General features: G+C 39.1%; 2 protein-coding genes across 2 annotated transcripts; both read right to left on the minus strand.

Annotated features, from left to right (window-relative positions):
• Window positions 1-226: 226 nt before the first annotated feature.
• On the minus strand, window positions 227-1,159 carry LOC307109354 (olfactory receptor 5G3-like; the record flags this gene model as incomplete). Its single annotated transcript, XM_079788040.1, has 1 exon — window positions 227-1,159. The coding sequence occupies one exon, from the start codon at window positions 1,157-1,159 to the stop codon at window positions 227-229; it is 933 nt and encodes a 310-aa protein (XP_079644166.1).
• An 11,533-nt stretch (window positions 1,160-12,692) lies between these two features.
• Window positions 12,693-13,622, minus strand: LOC307109355 (olfactory receptor 5G3-like; the record flags this gene model as incomplete). Its single annotated transcript, XM_079788041.1, has 1 exon — window positions 12,693-13,622. One exon carries the CDS (start codon window positions 13,620-13,622, stop codon window positions 12,693-12,695), a length of 930 nt encoding a protein of 309 aa, XP_079644167.1.
• Between the last annotated feature and the right edge of the window lie 447 nt (window positions 13,623-14,069).

Consider the following 14,069-nt stretch of genomic DNA (forward strand, 5'->3'; position numbering starts at 1 on the left):
TTACTTTTCTGGTGTGGAATAAAATATCTTCCCACATATAAGAATATATAAAAGTTCTCCTGAATTTTCTTCTGGCATAAATTACATTTTCTTTTTTATTCTGCATCATTTCACAAAGGAGAAGACTGATGTGAAAGCAATATAAATAGTACTTTAGTATACAAGTAACCTGGTAATGGGCAGGAATTTTCCAGTTCTCTAATTTACCACCCATTGCTGAATCACATTATTCTATTTTTCTTTCAAACTTGCTCCTGAATGCACTTTTCACCTCCTTGTTCCTCACACTGTAGATGAGGGGGTTCAGCATGGGGATGACCATAGTATAAAATAGAGAAATCACTTTATTGATATCTAGGGAGGAACCTGACTGAGGAAGAACGTAGCTAAAGAAAAGAGCTCCATACAGGATGCAGATGGCTGTCAGGTGAGAAGAACAAGTGGAGAAAGCTTTCTGCCTCCCATCAGCAGTCTGGATCTTCAGGATGGCCACGAGGATGCACACATATGAGATGGTGATGATCATGCCACTGCACAACACAATAGCTCCAGCCATGATGAAAAGAACCAACCTATTATTCTGGGTGTCCGCACAAGCCAGAGAGAGTACAGGGAGAATGTCACAGAAAAAGTGGTTGACCACATTTGGACCACAGAAAGGTAAGCAAAAAGTAAAAGTCTCTTGAGTAACGGCATTTAGAATGCCCATGGCATAAGGCCCTACCACCAGCTGCACACAAACCCGCTGGGACATGATGACCGGGTACAACAGAGGGTTACAGATGGCTATGTACCGATCATATGCCATGGCAGCCAGAAGGAAACACTCAGTCACTACAAACTGACCAAAAAACCACATTTGTACAGCACAGCCCATGAAGGAGATGACTTTTCTCTCCGGAAAGGTATCACACAACATCTTTGGGGCAACAGAAGAAGAGCAGCAGACATCCACAAGGGACAAGTGGCTGAGAAAAAAGTACATGGGTGTGTGGAGTCGGGAATCTGTCCAGATAAGGGCAACCATCCCCAAGTTCGCTCCCACTGTGACAAGATACACAAGCAGGAAGATCAAGAAGAGAATCATCTTCTGTGGAAAATTATCTGTTAAGCCCACAAAATGAAATTCAGTCACTGCTGTTTGATTCTTATCATCCATTGTTGGGTGGTAATCTGGAATGAGAGCAAAAAAAAACCCTTTTTTATAGATCAATAATTAACAAAGGCTTTGAATCTATTAGTTGCCATTAATATCTATGTTCTTTAGTAAATATTTAATTTTACAGCTTAGTTGTACTTTTTTTCTTATACCAAATAGTTCAAACATGTAAAGAGTTATGGAGATATGTATATAATACCCTTGCATTTGCTACTCACTTTTATCAAGTCATAATATGCTATAAATAACTTTTAAAAAATTATGCGAAGTACAACAAGCATTCATGGAATTGGTCAAATGCCTAGGTTCTATGTATGGCTATTTTGCTAGTTATCTGTGCAACCTGAGCAATGTATACTTAATGTCTATGGATTTTACTTGTTTATTTAATTTATATGGATGATCTACTATTGCCTTCCATCTCTTTAATGTCATGGTTTTAAACATTGGCATTAGTTTCCATTTCCTTTCAGTTGAGTGGAAGGATACTGATTAGTTCTGAATTCACACCTCAGAAAAACTCTAAAAATGAATAAAATGCACAAAGCTTGCTTGCATTCAACTTTACCTAGTAACTCTCATAACTGAAATGGAAAAGTCCTTCTACTTCACTCCTTTTATCAATTACTTCTTGCTAATAAAAACTCTTGATCTGCTATTTGTCATTGTATGCAACACACATAGAGGGAAACAGACCTTAATAGAGAAGAAAAGAATGTATTAAAAATCTGAAGTTTCTTGCAGACCCAGAAGCAGCTGCAGAGTATCAAAGGTCATCCTGATTTTGTTCTTTCTAGTTTAATCCTGAGTGTCTCAGTCCATATTCCTACACACATGAAGCCTGAGGGTCACCAAGGGCATTGAAATCCCAGCACCTGCCCCTCCTACTGCAGAGTTTGTGGACATCTATGGGAGGCGAGCACATGAAGACAGGAGAGAAAAAACTCACGGGAGCTCACTGTTCCTGAGTCTCCTGTAACAAAGGACAGGAGAGGGTGGCTCTTTTAGCATTTCCAGCTCCTTCTGCCTGTGAGTGTGATGGAAGCAGATGAATGGGTTGCACTGATGTCTTTGAAGACACATTCTCATGATGCAGAAATAACTCCTCAATATCACACCACCTGAGAAAACAACTGGAAACAGGAGCAAGACCAGGAACAGGATGACACGGCTGCTTCTTGGGGAACACTGACCTTCAGGAACATGTCCAGAAATTTATTTCAGGAGGACTTAAATACCTATACCCAGCTTAGTGAAAATTGTACATGGATATGATTTTGAAGAACTACAGGAATCTGGTCTCCCTGGATCTTGCTGTCTCTAAGCCAGTTGTGGTCATCTTTTTGGAGCCAATGAAGGATGTGAAGGGGAAAAGATCATATCTATCCACCCAGCTATGTCTTCTGAAGTTAACTAGGTCTTGTTGCAAAAGCCAGGAATAGAATATTCATTCCATAAAATAATACTGAGTGCATATAATGGAGACAGAATTATCAATGCAATGAACATTGGAAAATTTTAAACCAAGAGCCAAATTCTAATAAACATCAGAGAACTCAGTTTTCAGACAATAATTATGAATGAGGAACACTCTTTGACCAAAAGTCAAATCAGAATATACATCAAATTATTCATATTGTGTAGAAGACAAACAAATGAAGCAAATATGACAAATCTTCTAACCAATCTTCAAATCGTACTGAACAAAAGAATATTCATACTTGGAATAAATCTTTAAAAGTATAATCCATGTGGGATTTATATTGAAGAAAAGGCTTACAGATGTACCATATGTGGCAAAGTCTTTCATTTTCATTCATATCTTACTCAACATTTGATCATTCATATTGAATCAAAGCCTAACAATCTCAAAGAATGTGGTAAAGCCTTATTCAGTACACAAACCTTGCTCTATATCAGAGAATTCATACTGGACAAAAACAACACAAATATAAAGAATGTGGCAAAGCCTTTATTCAGTTTTCACAGCTTTATCAACACTGTGAAAATTTATAGTATGAGAATTAATAGTATGAGAAACCGTGAAACTGAAACTAAAGAATATGGAAAACCACATGGGCATACCTGCAGCATCACTCAATATCAGGGAATGTACACTGGGAAGGAATACTACTTAGGAGGAAAGATTTTTGTTCAAAATATACACTTCACAAAAGCCCAAAGAATTTATGCTTGAAAGTGACTTTAAAGATGTAAAAAAATTTAGGAAAGTATCCAATTGAAAATGAATTTTAAATCATCAGAAAATTCACAGTAGAAAGTCAGTCAATAATACTTTTCAGGTATTACTCTAAATCAGAATACTAATTATAGAGAATAATTCAAAGTTAAAATTTTGATATAATTACTTTGTTTTTTATTTTGGAGAGAGAGGAGAGGGAAAGGAGGGAAATACTGATTTGTTGTTCCACACTTATTTATGCATTCATTGGTTGATTCTTGTATGTGCCTTGACCTGGGATTGAGCCTGCAACCTTGGCATGTCAGGACAATGCTCTAAGCAACTGACCTATTCAGTCACAGCCAGATAATTGCTTTTTAGTGTGCTTCAAAATATCAAGAGGATTGATGTTTGGATGTGTATAATTATTTACAGTGTATTCTATTTTATACTGACATTATTTGAGGTATTTTGAAGAGAAAATATTAATGTGACTCAACACATATCAATTGATGCCACTATGTTTCTATTCCTGATGTATATGTGGAATTATGGGGGAGATTGTTGCTGTATTAAAGTCTGTGAGCTTCTATATAAAAGGTGGGTTTCACTCATATCTATTTTCCCATGGGAGATTAAGGGTATTGTATTACACAATGTACTAAGAAAATCTAAATGGAGATGCTGTTTGTGGTTAACTTAGAATGTTGTTATATGTTACTATGAAGGGCATTTTTTCATTAATGTAAGATAGAGGAACATTATAAATTTTAGCTACTTTTTCCAATTACTCTTTAAGGAAAATATGGTGTCAATTCATTAAAATCCTAATGTATCTTCAAAGAAGCAATAGATAGAAGTGATGACCATGAGTTTATGAGATTTAAATAAAAAAATAATCAGGGATATCTGAGAAAGTATGGACAACTCATCTCTAAGTGCATAAAACTATATATATATATATATATATATATATATATATATATATATATATATATATATATTTATAAAATAATTAACCCCATTCTGAAAACCAAAGAAAGCACAGCTATCATATCATTAGGTCAGAACAGTTACTCTTCTTAAATATTTGTAATGTGTAATTTGACAAATGGTCACACAGTTGGTTTCATCATGCTTTAATTAGTCTATGTGTGAACTTAATATTGTTTTCATTAATAAAGCAGAATGAAATTATAAAATAAAAAATAATAAAAATCTGAATTCATATATTTGTTCACTTATTTCCTTTTTATTTTAATTAAATTTAGTGAGGTGACATTGGTAATAAAATTATATAGGTTTGAAGTGTATTCAGCAAACATTTGTGATTACCCTCTGGACCCTGGGCAAAGCCCTACATCTGTGCAAAAGACAATTTGTGAAATAAGTGGAGCTTACATTCAAGTCAGACACAAGACTATAAACAAACACATAAAATACATAATGAATACTTGTCTATTAGTACTCTAAGGCTGCCACACCAAGTAACCACAAACGTGGTGGCTTAAAACAACAGAAATGTATCTCTCACAGTTCTGGAGACCAGAAGTGTGAAATAAAGCTGTCAGCGGGGCCTCACTCCTTCCGAAGGCTCCAAGGGAGAATTTTTCCTTGTCTCCTCCATGGTCTGGTGCTTCGTGGTGATCCATCGTTTATGACAGATCAACTCCATTGTCTGACCCTGTCTTCCCATTGCCTTCCTCTCTGTGTATCTCTATGTCCTCTCCTCTTTTTATAAGGTCACAGTTATTGGATTTGGGGCTCACTCTATTTCAATAAGACCTCAACTCAAACTAATTACAACTGAAAAAAGTCTATTTCCAAATCCTATCTAATAATAGAGTAACATGTAAATTACCATCACTCCGCTATGCCCACGATTGGGCGGCAGGAGGCTGGGGGGCGGGACTCGGGGTGGCCTATCCGGCCATTGAGAGGCACGGATCTGCTGCCACTGAGGGGGGCTACCCTGCTGTTGAGAGGTGCAGGGGGCGGGACTCCGGCCCCCTGTGCCTCTCAACGGCCAGATCCGCGGCCGCTGAGGGGGCCTGCTGCGGACACCCAGCTGCGCCTCTCAACGGCAGGGTAGCCAGGTGTCCAAGGCAGCCCCCCTCAGCTGCCGTTGAGAGGCACAGGGGGCGGGAGTCCCACCCCCTGCACCTCTCAACAGCAGGGTAGCCCCCCTCAGCGGCCGTGGACCATCAAAAGTGGGGGAGCTGGGTGCAGGCACCCAGCTCCACCGCGAAAAGCGAAATCGTGTAGGGGACCCTACACGTGCATGATTCAATCATGCACTGGGCCTCTAGTAAAGTCATATTCTGAAGATCTGGGTGAATGTTAATATTTGGGGGACACTTTTCTACCCACTACTAGAATGTGTAAACATATCACAGAGAGCAAGAACTGCTATGAAGACAAGAAAGAATCATAGCTCAAAAGCCACTGTATGTGGAGCACAGTAGACAAGAATCAGTACAAGCTGGAGCCAAGTGAACCTAGAATCAAACACTGCATCTTTCTGCATATACTGTATAGCTTTGTCTTTCTAGCATATGTTTAAAATGAATGAAGAATACTTAGCTCACAGAGCAATTTAAAAGTAGACTAAATACAATAGCCAAATAGCTGTTACATAGTAAATGCTCAGAAAACTTAATTCCCTACTTCCTTTTTTCTCTCTTTTACTATGCTTTTCTAGAACCTTGGGTCAATATTAGTTTCTCCTTCATCATAATTCCATAGCACCATACCATCCCTTTAAAACAGCACTTATAAAAAATATTACATTATTTCACAACATAGAACAACTTGAGCAAAGAACATCTGCTTTATTAATATTTGTATCCCCTGTGCTTATCAAAGTTCATGGAGGGAGGGGTGTTAGATAACTGAACAAACTAATGCTAGCAAAAGAAAATTATGACTATATTTTCAACTGTATGTTTCTTCAACTGCACATTATCCCACGACAGTATCATGTTACAATTATGAAAACAACCTACATATCAGTTTGATTCTCAGCAAAGAAAAGTGAAGGGAGCAGGTATAATAACACAAACAAAAATAGTGATAATCTCAGGTGATGCTGTCCAACAATTGACCTACAAAAAGTCACATGCAGGACACTGTGTTAAAGTCATCTGAACATTCTATTCAGTGTGTGGTCTATGAACCAACAGCAACAGCATCTCCCAGGAGCAGATCACAAATGTAAACTCTGAAGCCCCATTCCAATTCAACTCAATCAAAATCTGTATTTTCAGCCCAGCTGGTGTGGTTCAGTGGTTGAGCCACCTATGAACCAAGAGGTCACTGGTTTGATTCCTGGTCAGAGCATATGCCCAGGTTGTGGGCTCAGTCCCCAGTGTGGGGCATGCAGGAAGCAGCCGACCAATGGTTCTCTCTCATCATTGAAGTTTCTATTTCTCGCCCCCTCTCCCTTCCTCTCTTAAATAAATATTTTTTAATCTGCATTTTCACAAAATCCCCAGATTATACACATATACACTAAAGCTTCTAAGCACTATCAGAGTCACACACATTTCTATACATATGAACTTCCCAGTGAATCACCTGTGTAAACAAGAATAATATTTGTCCTATGATATCTAGTAACATTAAATATAAAATTGAATTGTCATTATGGCACAACTATAGTTGGCAAAAGTGGTCACATATTTACCTCCCCAATAAATTATTTATGTAAGATCCCTATGGATTGTGTTTGCTTTAGTCATATAAGTGAATATTACTTAATGTTATTTCTTATACAAATCTAAGTTTTCAACAGAATTCTACTCTATTTCAGGTAATAGTTTTATTTATTTATGAATGGGCTCATGTAATTACAGAAAATATAATGAAATAGAATTCACAAATAATTAGTTTTGAAAACATATATGTCCAAAACCTGCCAGCAATGGAATACTGGTCATCCTACATCACCGAATTCTGATTAAAATGGAGATATTAAATAAACATTGGTTCACTCAAAAATACCTAAATACCTGCTATTTAGGTTTAAGAATCATGAAAATTTTCTGTTTAGGGTGACAAATGCATAAGAATATTTGAACCAAGATATTCTATTTGGAAAACTTAAAACACTAAATTGGCCATATAATAATAACTATATAATTTTTTTTATTTTGGCTTAACCAAAATTGAGCAGACTTACCTCTTTCATAAAAATCCCTAATTTCCTCTTTTAATTACTTCAAATTTTGTGAATTTATGGTCTCAGATTGGAAGAACTGAGTATCTCCAATGTGATGTTCTTGAAGCATCATGAATTCTTACTTTACTCTTACTTTCATACATGAAGATGGATTATCTCTATCCTAATTAACTTGGCATTTACTAACATGTATTAAATAATTCCTTGCCTTTTCTGACTCTCATATATTGCACAATATAAAGTGCATATTTCTCTTGCAAGATTGAATCAATTGGCATCTAATCCCAGAAGAATCTGAACCTCAAGAGTCTACATCCACATAGAATAAATTAAAGCAAAATAAATAGTATGGAGTCTGAGCCAATAGTACTTCACAATGGAATTTTTTTCTCAAAGGAGGGACCTGAAGAAACAGTATTCATATCTAGGGGCCATCTTTGAAAAAATGGAGTCAAGTGCCTTTGAACAAGAAACACTTAGTGCTAAGAGACAGAAACTCACAATTCAAATACTGTATCTGAAAGTTGAAATAAAAACTGCACATAAACTTGGGAATAACTGGTTTTAGGTTTATTTACAACTGGGGAAAGTCCTCAATTGGGTTAAGGACTACCAAAGTCCACTTCTAGGTTCACTTCTACACAATAACATTTGTTTAGAGGTTAAAAAATCCCATACTAGCATTTCTGTTTATCAGTAAAATATACTATATTCTTAACTTTTAAATCACTCATGTTACTTTATGCCCAAGAACAGGGCTTTACCTGGAAAATTTCACCACACCCATGATTCTAAGTGTTACAGGACAGGTTTTATGAGATTTTAAGAAGAGCTCGTTTTAAGAAATCCCCTTATGCTTCCAGCAGGAGGAGAACAAAAAGGACCATTTTTAAATACACCACAGCACTCTCTATGTAACTTTGCTCATCCTCAGGAGAAACTAGTTAACCAGAGCCTACACTGGGTTGTATTATCAGAGCCTAATTGACCCAAGGGCAGGGAAATGACCAATTTCAGACCCCTCCAACCATCCACATGGGAGAAGGGAGACACCTAACTTCTGCCCACTCTAGGCATCCTGTCCCAATTTATGGGGAGGGGGGAAAAAAGAAAAGAAAAGAAAAAAAAGAAACATTTGTGAAGTTCACAAAGCAGAAGCAGCACTTCACTGAAAGACTGAGATCTAACCATGGTCTACAAAACACTCCCCTCCCCCTCTGCCTGGTCACCACAGCACTCAAGGCTCATTGGCATCGGTTCCTTTCACTCAGTACATCATGTAGGCCTACCAATAAGAAATTACAAAGCATTCAAACATGCAAAAGATGCAATTTGAAGAGACTCAGCAAGTATCAGAACCAGACGTGGCAGGGATGTAAAGTTATCAGGCCAGGAATATCTTAAAATTAATCTTTGTTGTTGAGATTATTACAGATTCCATCTTTTTCCCCCCATAGCGTCCCTTCACCCGGTTCCCACCTCACTCCAGGCCCTTGCTACCCTATTGTCTGTGTCTAAAGGTAATGCATACATGCATATAAGATCTTTGTCTAATCTATTCCTGCACTCCCCCACACCCTCTTCCCTCTGAGAATCGTCAGTTTGTTCCATTTCCATGCCCCTAATTATATTCCATTCACCAGTTTATTCTGTTCATCAGATTTTTTATTCATTTGATTTGTAGATTCACTTGTTAATAGATATGTATTTGTTGTCATTTTGTTGTTCATATTTTTTACCGTTACCTTTTTCTTCTTCTTCCTCTTCTTAAAAAAATACCCTTCAGCATTTCATATAATACTGGTTTGGTGATGATGAACTACTTTAGCTTTTTCTTGTCTGTGAAGCTCTTAATCTGACCTTCCATTCTAAATGATATCTTTGCTGGATAGAGAAATCTTGGTTGCAGGTTGTTGCTATTCATCACTTTGAATATTTCTTGCCATTCCCTTCTGGCCTACATAATTTCTATTGAGAAATCAGCTGACAGTTGTATGGGCACTCCCTTGTAGGTAACTAACTGTTTTTCTCTTGGTACTTTTAAGATTCTCTCTTTAGCCCTTGGCATTTTAATTATGATGTGTCTTGGTGGTCCTCTTTGGATTCATCTTGTTTGGGGTTCTCTGTACTTCCTGGACTTGTAAGTCTATTTCTTTCACCAGGTAGGGAAAGTTTTCTGTCATTATTTCTTCAAATAGGTTTTCAGTATCTTGCTCTCTCTCTTCTTCTGGCACCCCCATAATTTGGATGTTGGTATGCTTGAAGTTGTCCCAGAGGCTCCTTACACTATCTTCATGTTTTTGAATTCTTCTGGTTGAGTGTTTTTTTTGCTTCCTTATATTTCAAATCATTGATTTAATTCTCGGGATCCTCTAGTCTACTGTTGAATCCCTGTATATTATTCTTTATTTCAGTCAGTATATGCTTAATTTCTGACTAGTCCTTTTCCATTTATTTTTTATTTATTTATTTATTTTTGGCATTCTCACTAAGATCCTTGAAAGTCTCACTAAGTTCCTCAGAGGTTTCTAGAAGATTCTTGAGTATCCTTATAACTGTGGTTTTGAACTCTATATCCAGTATTTTGCTTTCTTCCATTTCTTTCATTTGTGACATTTTTCTTTGTCTCCACATTTTGGCTGCTTCCTGTGTTTGTTTCTATGTATTAGGTAACTGCTAAGTCTCCTGAAGTTGATAGAGTGGCCTTGTGTAGTAGGTGTCCTTTAGGGCCCAGTGGCTCAGCCTCCCCATTCACCTGAGGTGGACACTCTTGGTACACCCCTTTGTGGGCTGTGTGCACAGTTTTGTTAAAGTTGATCCTTGATTGCTGTTGGTGTCACTGTGAGGAATTAACCTCCAGGTCAATTGGCTGTGAGGACCAGTTGTGACTACAGGGGGAGAGCTGCTGTGCAGGAGATACCCTTATGGAGCAGGACTTGCTACAGTGGGGCTTTGATGCTCACTGAGTCTGCCCCTTCAGTGTGTCACTTATGGATGTGAAAAGTTGTAATCTTGTATGGTACCCTGGCTTTTGGGTCTCCAGGGAGGTACAAAGTCAGCCACTGCCTGAGGCTATCCAGCAGGAGCTACAGAAAGATCTGCAGATTCCTCCTCTTTGTATAGGGTTTGAAAGTGCCCAGATGAGGCCCAGCTGTAAAGCAAGGTAGGCTGGTGCTGGTGCCTGGCCTTGGGCCTTTTATTGATAGGTTTAGGGCTCCTTGACCCAGCTGCAGCTTGTTTGACAGAGTTTTAGCCTGAGAAAGGACAGACCATTTATATGGAAAAGCCACTGGTAGGGTTGTAAATTGGGTGGGGCGGGGTCTCATGGAATCACCAGGATGGAGCCAACAGAAATGGCTGCCGGTCAGCCCTGCACCAGAGAGGTCCCAGCATGGGAACAATGACCACTGCGAGCACCGCTGTCTGGAAGAAAACCGCCATGAGTTCCTGCCCTGATGCCAGACAGTCCAGTTTCTCTCCATATGTGTCTGGGTTCCCCAGAGCCTCACCCAGCACTAGAGCTCAGAGGAAGTGGGAGCTTATAAATTCAGTTTGTGGTGCCTGCCTTTTAAGAAGAACAGCTGGGTATCCAGCAGCCTATGTCACTCAGCCCCAATCCACACTGGTTTTTACAATCCACAGTTCTTGCTGCCCATAGGGACTTCTTTCCCTAGCTCTGGAACCCTGGGCTGGGGTTCTGGTGTGGGCCTGGGACTCCTTGCTTCTCCAAGTGGCCTCCACAGAGGCAATCTCCCTCCAGAATAAAAAAGCGGCATACCAGGGTGCTGGACCAGCCCATTCTGCACCTCTGCACCTCCTACCAGTCTCAGTGTGCTTTCTTTTATACTTCTCTCGTTGTAGTACTTCCACTCAGCCAGCTTTGCAGTGGTTCTGGATGATGGTTTTCTATATTTTAGTTGTAATTTTGATGTGGTTGTGGGAGGCAGAAAGTACAGGCATTTACCTATGCCGCCATCTTGGTTCTCTTTGATTTCTAGTTCCCAGTCCATGAATTTTAATCAACTATAATTAAAATCCTTAAGATCAAAATTATAAATAAAAACAGAAAATGCCTTCGATTGGCTTATTAGTAGACTGGACATGACTGAGGAATACAATCAGTGTGCTTAAGGATATATCAATAGAAACTTCAATAAATGAAAAATATAGAGAACAAAGAGTGGAAACAAAAAGATCAGAATATCCTATATAATAAAAGCCCAGCAACCGAATGGTTGAATGACCAGAACGACCAGTTGGCCAGACGCTATGATGCACACTGACCACTAGGGGGCAGACACTCAACACAGGAGCTGCCCCCTGGTGGTCAGTGTGCTCCTACAGGCAGAGTGCCACCCGGCTGACCGGGATGAGTGGCGCTCCCACAGCCAACCAATCCCTTCAGGCCACGCCCCCCCCAGTGCACGAATCCCATGCACCGGGCCTCTAGACTAATTATAAAAGGCAAAAGTAGACCATGGTACTTGAGTTCTGACTAAGAAAAAATTTAGAGCCAAGACTCAAACTTGCAAGAAAAAGTTTATTCAGCAACAAAGCAAAAGTACACTCAAAGAAAGTTTTGAGTGGTGCCTCAAAATATTGCCCCATTGTGTGGGCTAGGGCTTGTTTCAAATCCTTGGATGTGGTTCACTGCTTTCTTCTTGGAACTGACCTATTGGGGCCTGTCTGGTCTTCTCCTGTCCTTGAATGAAAGTCAGATAGGGCTTTTATCCAGACCTCTTGTTCTTCTCTAATGGAGGACAGAGTACAGGTTCTACTACTAGCTAGCTGCATGCCACCAGATAAAGGTCAGATGGAGGATCAAACCCTAGTGACCTGGGATGAAATGGTACCTTAGGGGTGAAGTCCTGATTAACAATACTTATCTCTAGTACCTGCTCTCCCATTTCTTCCCATTGCTGGATACACATTGCTAGGTGTTCAGGACTTTCTGCCCTGGTGACATTCCATATTTGGCCTATTGTCCTGCTCTTCTCATGCCTATCTGACTACCTACCACATAAGGACTGTGGGACAGCTGCCAATGGTATAACAGGTGCAAAATGGAACTATAAGAAGAAAGGGGAAAGAAAGGAAGCAAAGAAATGTTTGAAACAATAATTACTGAGGAATTTTCTAACTCTCTAATTACCACCCATTACTAAATCCTATTACTGCATTTTTCTTTCAAACTTGCTCCTGAATGCACTTTTTACCTCCTTGTTCCTCAGACTGTAGATGAGAGGGTTTAGCATGGGGATGACCACAGTATAAAATAGAGAAATCACTTTATTGATATCTAGGGAGGAACCTGACTCAGGAAGAACATAGATATAGAAAAGAGTCCCATACAGGATGCAGATGGCTGCCAGGTGAGAAGAACAAGTGGAGAAAGCTTTCTGCCTCCCATCAGCAGTCTGGATCTTCAGGATGGCCACCAGGATGCACACATATGAGATGGTGATGATCATGCCACTGAACAACACAATAGCTCCAGCCATGATGAAAAGAACCAACCTATTGTTCTGGGTGTCCGCACAAGCCAGAGAGAGAACAGGGAGAATGTCACAGAAAAAGTGGTTGACCACATTTGGACCACAGAAAGGTAAGCAAAAAGTGAAGGTCTCTTGAACAATGGCATTTAAAATGCCCATGGCATAAGGAGCTGCCACCAACTGCACACAGACCTGCTGGGACATGATGACTGGGTACAACAAAGGGTTGCAGATGGCTATGTACCGATCATATGCCATGGCGGCCAAAAGGAAACACTCAGTAACTGCAAATTGACCAATAAACCACATCTGTACAGCACAACCCATGAAGGAGATGACTTTTCTCTTCAGAAAGATGTCCCACAACAACTTTGGAGCAATGGAAGAAGATGAGCCAATATCCACAAGGGACAAGTGGCTGAGGAAAAAGTACATGGGTGTGTGGAGTCGGGAATCTGTCCAGATAAGGGCAACCATCCCCAAGTTCCCCCCCAGTGTGACAAGATACACAAAGAGAAATATCAAGAAGAATATCATCTTGTCTGGGAAATGGTCTGTCAAGCCCACAAAATAAAATTCAGTCACTGCTGTTTGATTCTTATCCATTGTTGGGTGGCAATCTTCAATGAGAGCAAAACAAAATCTTTTTTATAGATCAATAATTTAAAAAGCTATATAGCCTTTGAATCCATTAGCTGTCAATATCTATGTTCTTTAGATAGTGTAAATATTTAATTTTACAGTTGAATTGTACTTTTCTTCTGATACCAAATAGTTCAAACATGTTAAATGTTATGGAGATGTATATATACCACCTTTGCATTTGCTACTCACATTTATCAAATCATAATACGCTATAAATAATGTTTTCAAAACTCATGAGAAGTACAACAAGCATTCATAGAACTAGTCTAACTTCTGGGTTCTAGGTATGGCTATTGTGCTAGTTATCTGTGCAGTCTGGGCCATTTATATTAATGTGTATGGATTTTACCTATTTAACGTATATGGATGAACTGTTGCCTTCTAACTCTTTAATGTCATTATTTTAAG

This window comes from Cnephaeus nilssonii (genome assembly GCF_951640355.1).
Source record: "Cnephaeus nilssonii genome assembly, chromosome: 13".
NCBI lineage: Eukaryota > Metazoa > Chordata > Mammalia > Chiroptera > Vespertilionidae > Cnephaeus > Cnephaeus nilssonii.